The sequence below is a fragment of the Apodemus sylvaticus genome, chromosome 1 (assembly GCF_947179515.1).
Source record: "Apodemus sylvaticus chromosome 1, mApoSyl1.1, whole genome shotgun sequence".
Lineage (NCBI taxonomy): Eukaryota > Metazoa > Chordata > Mammalia > Rodentia > Muridae > Apodemus > Apodemus sylvaticus.
Genome location: NC_067472.1, coordinates 102,884,479 through 102,893,671, shown reverse-complemented (window position 1 = coordinate 102,893,671; position 9,193 = coordinate 102,884,479). Strand labels below are relative to the sequence as shown.

The following is a 9,193-nucleotide window of genomic DNA, read 5'->3' as shown; positions in this document are numbered from 1 at the left end:
AACACAGGCAAACAAGCCAGAGATACCCCCAAACAACTATCATGAGTCCTTAAAAAACCCCAAGCTAAACAACCACAATGTGTTTGCAGAGGACCTAGCACAGAGCTGTCTAGATTCTATAATTGCTACTTCAGTCTCTGTGAACTCTTACAATCCCTGCTTAGTTGATTCAGTGGGCCAAATTTTTCTGGTGTCTTCCATCTCTCTGGCTTCTACATGCAAGTCTTCCTCCCTTTCTTCCTTGGGGTTTTCCAAGCTCCTAGGGATGAGACCAATCGAAATCTCCAGTTTGGACTCTGTGCCTAATGTTTTTCTGTGTGTCTTTGCATCTGCTCCCATAAACTGCAAAAGGAAGTCTCTTTGATAATGAATGGGTTAGACACTGATCTATGAGTATAGCAGTTTAACATTAGGAATCATTTTATTGATTTTTCCTTCTATCCTGGATCTCTGGGATGTCTGGCCTCTTGTTCTTGGTCATCTAGACAGTGTCAGGCATGGATTCCCTTTTGTGGAATTGACCTTAAATTGGACCAGGCATTATTTGGTTATTCCTACTAGTTCTATGCCTCCATTGCCCATATACACCTTGGAGGCAGGATCTTTTATACTGGTGTCAGGAAATCCCTAATTTACTATTAAGACCAGCTATATATAAAGTCATCATGCTTTAAATATGCTTAGTTATTCTTTAAGTGCTTTATACATTATACTTTGGTCACATTCATCTCTCTTCAAATCACTTCTCACCCAGAGTCTTTTTCACCTCCATATTCACATTCTCTCATGTTTGCTCTCTTAAAAACAAAATAGAAGCAAAATAAAACATGGATTTGAGATTTGTAAGTATCCCAAATTTGATTACTTATCATCACATGTAAGTTAACTGCACTTAAGGATTTTGGGTAATGCCAGGAATTAGTAAAACTCATGAATCATCTTAGAACCTATATTAAATGTGGTCCCAGAGCAGCAGTATCATCAAATCTCAAAACTCAGGCTGTGGTCCAGAGCCAGTGAATCCAAATATTCTCTCAAAGATACATTTTATGGTACTAAGGTATACCAAATATTTGACTATCTTTGTAAGCAGATGCTCACATTTATTAGTGATATAGTGAATAAAGCTGTGAGCAGACAAATGAAACAAAATTTAAATTATAGAGAATACATAAATAGTATTCCAGAAAGCTAAGATCTAAAGTAAGCAGAAATTTGGTATAGCTATGGACAATTGAATCAGTATAAAAGGAAAGAATCAGTTTTCTTTTGATGTTCCCATGATGTCTTGCAGTGATTTTGTGATACAGGATGGTGTTGCCTCCTTTTCTCTAACCAAACGTATTTACCTTAGTCATGATTTATTTGCTTTTAAAATATGAATAACTTAAGTAATATCAAATATGAAAAGCATCGTTATGTTTATTTATCTATTGATAGATCTTCTCCAAGGAAACACTATGCCGTATTTGACTGAATAGGAAAAGAGGAAGAAAGGAACTACACAAGTATTTGAGCATGCTAGACTCTGCATAGTAGCAAGTAGAACATGAATCTAAAAGAAGAAAAAGTGATGTTCCATATCAGTGGCCATCAGGGAAATATAAAGCAGACCTATCTTCCTACCTGGGAACACTGAAGGAGATGTGCAGAAAGAGTCCTTTATACTAGGAAGTGATGTATATATTAGTATAATCATTTGGAAAATGCTATGAAGAATATCCCAAAGACTAAACATAGATCTAATCATAAAACCCAGCTATACATACTGCTGGGTATTCAAGGAAAATGACATTACTACAGTGAAGAGGCTTGAATTTTTATATTTATGGCAGGACTATTTCTAACAAACATACAAAACATGGAATTAACTGAGGTATCTATCCATTGATGAATGAGTGAAGGAAATATGGCCTACATGAATAATGTAATATTATAAGTTCACAAAGAGTCATATTGTATCATTGGCACTGAAATGAATGAACTGTAGTTTCCATTGAGTGAAGCAAGAGGCACAGAAAGACAAATATTCAAAAGATGCCATGTTGACTGTAGGCTGTGTTTACAAGAGGCTGTAGTGTGGAGAGTAAGGGTAGATAAATGAATGGTAGAGTGTTGGATAACAGGTAATAAAATACAATTGTCTACAATATTATATTTTGGCATTCCACACTACAGAATAAAGGGTATAATGAATAATAAACTTTTATGTATTATTTGAAAAATTGTAATAGAAAAGGCAGAAGGTTCTAAACATAGAGTATACAGAAAAGAAAATACAGATTCCTATCCTCAATCAGTGTAAGCTATATGCACATTAAAATATCACACCAAGCAATACCATTGTACATATTAATACATGTTAATATTTGAAAACTTATAAAGTTAATAAGATAATTAAGAGGAAGGTGCTCACATAATTTCAGGCTAATGTGTGGTCTCCTGGGAATTTCTAGTTGATTTCTGCTGTAAATATCCAAGAGCCTTGGAAGCAATGAAAATTACATGGCAGGTTCCTTATAAACAAGCAAGATCATGAGTCACCTAACACATAGTTGTCTTGGCAGCAAGCGGAACAGATAGCTCTCCTTTTACTGAAATCCAGGTAAGATGCTAGGACAAAGCATACAAGACAGAAGTTATTGAGATCCAAGCAAAAATGCACTGGTAGAGCAGGTCATGCTTGGAGATGAAAGATGACAAATTAGAGGCAAAGAGCAGAAGTATTGGAAGGAGAGGATTAGACTAAGAGCCAGAAACCAGACTGCTAATTAAGTGAGAGATTGGTTTGAAATTTGCAAGCAAATATTTGTTTTCAGAAGGAAATGTCAAAGCCAGTTATGTTTTATGTTTCGGATAGCATTTCTATAGCTCACAGTGACTCCAAATGTGATCATACATGCTTTATTTCCTGCATGGCATTTAAATCAGGTTGAATCTGAACCCCTGTGTTTTTTAGGAAATAAGTTTCTAGATATACTTTTAATAAGATACTCATCCTGTGATTCCTTCTAGCTCTCATCATATTTAGAAACACATCAAAATAAGGTTTTTTTATATTTGGCCATCATAGAAATAACCGGAAATAGGCATATCAGATACAGCTTGAAGTCCTGGTTTTACATCTGGTGAGATCTTATTAAGAAATGAGTAACCACCAATCTTAAGTAGATAGGAAGTCAAAGGTGTGTGTGTGTGTGTGTGTGTGTGTGTGTGTGTGTGTGTGAGAGAGAGAGAGAGAGAGAGAGAGAGAGAGAGAGAGAGAGAGAGAGAGCTCCTCAGGATCTTGAGGAAGTGCTGACATTACTGTATACACCACCTTCCTCAGCACCAGAACCAATTTCTTTGTCTATTGCTATGGACCATTGTAAGTTTCAATGTCCACATTTCTAGACACTGAAATGTACATTTAATATTTCTGCTTTCTATTTTTAAAAGATTTATTTATTTTGTGTATATGAGTACACTGTAACTGCAGACACACGAGAAGAGGATGTTGGATCCCTTCATAGATGGTTGTGAGCCACCATGTGGTTGCTGGGAATTGAACTCAGGACCTCTGGAAGAGCAGTCAGTGCTCTTAACCACAAAGCCACCTCTCCAGGCCCTGCTGCTTCTTATTTTTAATGTTGTGATTATCAAATAAATTTCAAAAGTACACTCTAACACTCTATCTGGGCAGCAGTAGGAAGGCGCCTTTTCTGTTGAGAGCTAGGTGGGGTGTAGATGGATTGACACCATTCCTAATGGCAGGATTTATTTATATGGGCACCAATTGGGCACCAATTTGAAGCTACACAAAGGATAAAAGGTATTCAAAGAAATGACCATATTGTGAAGGTAAAATCATAACCATTAATCTAGTCTATCAATTACATTTCTTTTGTTTTGCTTTGTTTTCTTTTCTTTTTTAAAGGAAAATCCAACAAAACAGTGCTTGATGAACTTGAGCTGACAACATTCCCCACAAAAACCAAAGACTATCAAAACACTAGTACCAGCCTTTGAGTAATTGGTTAGGCTGGTACAAGTGACTCCTCAAACAAAGTAGACCTTGTAAACCTTGGTTTCTTCTCAAGGGCTGAGGGTAGTCTTTAGTGTTGGAGACACAACATGTGTAGGACATGAGACTCAGACTTATATTGTGTCTCCTGAAATTTTCTCACCTGTGATCTAGCCTTCACGGTACCAGAAAAAAGATTGATTGATTGATGTTTATTTGCTTGTTTTATGTTTTAGTGTGTATGTGTTTATAGATGTATTTGTTAATGTGATTTTTAATTCATTGATCAAAATCCGTAGAATAAAATGAAACATTTTAAATGCTTGCCATTACTCATGTGTTATTTATGATGTTTGTGGGGGTTCATGAATAACCAGAGCCATAATTTTCCATCTTTTAGTTTCTCCTAGCCTAGGATTCCTCATGTTTGGCTCTATAAAAAATTGGCTGAGAATTCCTTGCTTTGAGGGAAGACTGTGCATATCTTAGGGTGTATAGAAGCATTCTGAGCTTCTACTTTCTAGATTCCTCTCACAATCCCTTCTGTGTTATGAAAATCAAAAGGTACTCCAGGTATCACCAAATGAAAACTTGGAAGAAAATTCATGCTTCTTCTTGCTAGATTATTTTAAAAATGAGAAGCGCACCTATCTTTTTTCTCTTGCTAATACTTGAGGAATTATGGAAGTGCTGTTTTCAAAATCTTTTATCAAGATGAATCTTGTTGACAGAGAGCTCATCATTTTGACTATTGTTTATCTCTCTTCTCTTTTGATCCCATTCATGAAACAAGTAGATTAACAGTGTGGAGAGGACAAGGCTGCATGTTAAACTGTCCTTTTGTAGGTTGTGTGGACTTCTTGAGTTCTTCTTCTAAACTGGATTCTATGAGGTGATGATAGCCTACTGTGTGCACTGCTTCCCACTATCCCCTTACTGCTAGAGTGTGAGAAAGAAAGCAAGGCCATCGTTCTCACTGGATCATGTGATACTAGGGAGGGCAGTTGAATGTCACTCAGCAGTGAGGCACCACAGGGTGATGAAACACAAGGTGTTAAATCTACAGAATATGAAGACTGAAGACTTTCCACCCTTGGTTTAGATAAGGCCAAGGAAAACTGTAGGTCTCCTAGAGTCATAACATTGTTACATCCAGTATCCTCAATGTAATATTTTCCTTTCTTGTGGAAGCTCCTTTATATAAATCAATATCATGCATTCTAGAAGGAGAAGGGTAAAAATACTTCAGAGATTATATATTCTAAGAATTAATCTAAGGGAAGAGGTATGTTTCTGTAAGTTTGAGGAAGAGTTTATACCTGAACATATGGATCTCATGTAAGCAAGAGTACACTTTTCTATTTGCATGATGAATGCAGCTCAAACAAAAACAAAAACAATGTTTGTCAATGACAATTCATCTCTTCAGTTATATGAGTCAACTTGGGAGTTTGACACATGTGACCTTAGACATATAGCCTTGGCAAAGCCCATTGTGAGGTGATTTATCAAGGTATGTGTAGCACAGTTTCCTTTGTGTGAATCCTATAATCCCAAGGACTGACAGATAACTTGCTTTCCTGATTCCTTTGGTGTATAATTTAAAGTTCTTCTTTTTGGGGGGAGGTATCATGCTGTAATTATAACAATTCTCCCTTTTCTTTTCTCCCTCCACTCGTTCCCAAATATCTCTCCCAGGTACAAGGGATGCCAGAGACACTGTTCCTAGAGTTTCAAGCCAAGTCACTTTAACATACTGTAGACAAGAACCTAAACTGAAGACTAATATAATGAGTAGTTTTATTACTTTTCACATTCCTATACTCAAATATCTAACAAAACTAATATAAGTGGAGGAAAAACATTTTTGGTTTATGGTACAATAGATGATGAATCTTCATTTGGATCTGTTTCTGGGCCTGTTATGAGGCAAATTATCATGGCAGTGGGAATGTGTGGTAGAAAATATTTTTGGTGGACAAGAAGCTGAGAAAATATGGAAACACAGGAAGATGACAGAACAATAGTTCTAGGACTATATTTTCCATGACACGTTTCCTTCAACTAGATCCCACTGTGTACCTTTTGCTACCACCCAGTAACACAATTGTATCCCTGGAATACATTCATGGATTAATCTATCAATTATGTGAGAGTTTTCATTAATTGTCTTTGGAGATAAAGCTACAGATAAATTCACAATTGTGCTGAATTTCCCAGACAGAGATGCAGAATTCAATAGCACCAGAAAAATAATCCAAAATTAGGTAGAAAAGGACCAGAGCTGTGAGCATTCTGAGGAAGGTCACTTGGGAGTTTGACACATGTGACCTTAGACATATAGCCTTGGCAAAGCCCATTGTGAGGTGAGGGATCAAGGTATGTATAGTACAGTTTTTCCTTTATATGAACAAAGGAATTGCCTGGAGAGGTTTTGAGTGCTGCCAGTCCACACAAGTAGCAGCTATAGTACACTGAACCTGTCAACAAAATTAATCACATTATCATAATTTGAGGCAATAAAATAAAATGGACAGCAGACACTGAATAGATTGTAGATTCTCCTAAGCAATATTTTTATTACTGTTCTGTTTGTGGAATATCCATGCAGTCTATCAACCTTCTTAATATAAGTTATCTTGAGGAAACGTCTTCAAAAAATTCATTAGCGATAAAAGATGCCTCCCTTTTCCTTCATTTCTCTTTCACAGGGTTCTATTTCTAACCTTTGCCGGCTAAATGCTGTATGGATTCAAGCTTCTATTTCTCTTGCCTCATGTAAGATGCTCAGAGTCCCCATGAAGGGACATACACTAATGCATGCCAAACTTCTACAGATCCCTGATAGTGATAGCTAGTGTCAGAAGTGTTCTTCCTCTATTGCACCTTGAAAGGTGGTCCTTACTTCGTGATAACTGTAAAGTGCTGGCAGCTGGTTTTGGGTCTTGAGTTTTCTCTGAGGTCGTGAGTCTATGGATCTGGAAGATGCTCTGTAAGAACTGTAAGAGTGTAAGCATCTTTATGTTCATGATTCAGATGGAAAATTGTAAAGGTTTACATATTTGGTCCATGTGGTTTTTATTTTGTTCATTTGAAAGAAAGAAATAGAATATCACTCTTAAATATAAAATTCCCTTTGGATCATTTTTCATCCTCACTCTGTTAATTTACAATATCATACCTGTGAGTACATATTGTTTCAATGCAAATTTTCTATCCTAAGAGTTATCAAATATTTCTGCAAAAGGTCAGAAATTAATTAATTTATAATTTTCAGGTAAATATGACCTTATGAACTCTTTCCCAATTCTTTACTTCTTGCTCCCCTTTTTTCTTTAAAATATCAAAGGCCCCTATGTTTTACAACAAATAGTTGAGTTCATTTTCACACCTATGTGTAAGACCCCTTAACAGTCACATAACCTGTGCCAAAAAGACAATGTATGATGAATGCGTGGAATAAGATTGTCAGTAACATCAGATTTCTTCAGTTCTGTGGGTCTTTTCTGATTCTCTGTTCCCATAAAACTGTGGCCTGTGTGAATACATGAACACTTCAGGGAGCTCTTCCATGCTATGCACTCTTACATTTAATTTATGTAATCTGTATCTTAAAACATGTAGTTTGAGGTGCTGGGAAGATAGTGCTGTCACCAATGTGCTTTCTATGAAAATGCAAGGACCTAGATTCAGTTCTCTACTCCACACGTCTGGGCATGGAGGCATGTGTCTACAATCCGAGGACTGAGGAGAAGATTCCTGAGGATATCTTGTCAGCTAGTCTAGCTGAAGTGGAGAACTCCAGATACAGTGAGAAATTTTATCTGGAAAAGCAAGATGAAAGAGATGATGGAATGCATCTGATGTTGACTTCTGGTCTCCATATGCATGCAAAGATATGTGGCAGCGCGCGCACGTGCGTGCAAATACATAAAGCAAGATGTAGATTTTTGGTTGTTGTCAATGGAAGTCTCAAAACACATTTGTACTTTCTAGCTTTACAGTTAATTAGAAATATATATGAAAATTAAAATAAATATCTGTATTTGAATAATGTAAAGGTGTTAAATAAATACTATGAAGAAATTGTTTAACTCTATTCCATATTTTTTAAAGGTTACATATTCTATCTCCTAATTTGGCTTTTTAAATTAAACTTGTGTTTTGTAATAATTACAACTAAAAGATAATATTTTTTATTGTTGACAGCACTGTAGGTCCTGCAGCAGCTGACCAAGGCATATATTTGTGATGATTCTCAATACCTCCGACGTTGAAATCTCTTCATTCCTACTGATTGGGATCCCAGGCCTTGAGCATATGCACATTTGGGTCTCCATCCCTATATGCCTCATGTACCTTACAGCCATCCTGGGCAACTGCACCATCCTCTGTGTCATCAGAACAGAGCATTCTCTGCATGAGCCCATGTACTATTTCCTCTCCATGTTGGCCTTCTCTGATCTAGGTCTATCTTTCTCCTCCATCCCCACTATGCTAAGAATATTCTTGTTCAATGCCATGAGGATTTCTGCTGATGCCTGCATCACCCAGGAATTTTTCATCCATGGATTCACAGACATGGAATCTTCAGTGCTCCTCATTATGTCCTTTGATCGCTTTGTAGCCATCCGGCATCCCCTGAGATACAGTGCTATCCTCACAAGCTCCAGGGTTGTGCAAATTGGGCTAGCCTTTGCTGTGAAAAGTATTCTCCTGGTGCTTCCCCTTCCATTCACTTTAAAGAGACTCAGATACTGCAATAAACGCCTATTGTCGCATTCCTATTGTCTCCATCAGGATGTCATGAAGCTGGCCTGCTCTGACAACAGAATAAACTTTTACTATGGGCTGTTTGTTGCACTCTGCATGATGTCAGACAGTGTGCTCATTGCTGTGTCCTATGTCTTCATCTTGAAAACAGTGTTGGGTATTGCATCCCATGGGGAGCGGCTCAAAGCTCTCAATACCTGTGTATCCCATATCTGTGCTGTGCTCATTTTCTATGTCCCTATCATCACCTTAGCTACCATGCATCGCTTTGCAAAGCATAAATCTCCATTAGTTATGACTCTTATAGCAGATGCTTTCTTGCTGGTACCACCTTTGATGAATCCCATTGTGTATTGTGTTAAAACTAGGCAGATTAGAGTAAAAGTTTTAGAAAAACTGCATCTGCATTCTAAGTAA

At 37.0% G+C, this 9,193-nt stretch overlaps 1 protein-coding gene across 1 annotated transcript; it reads left to right on the top strand.

Moving 5' to 3' along the window:
* Positions 1-8,254: 8,254 nt before the first annotated feature.
* Positions 8,255-9,193, top strand: LOC127681113 (olfactory receptor 51A7-like). The gene has a single exon (XM_052177063.1). It carries the CDS (start codon positions 8,255-8,257, stop codon positions 9,191-9,193), a length of 939 nt encoding a protein of 312 aa, XP_052033023.1.

Excerpts from the sequence above, each read along its gene's own strand:
- LOC127681113 (XM_052177063.1), top strand. The coding sequence starts at position 8,255 with ATGATTCTCAATACCTCCGACGTTGAAATCTCTTCATTCCTACTGATT.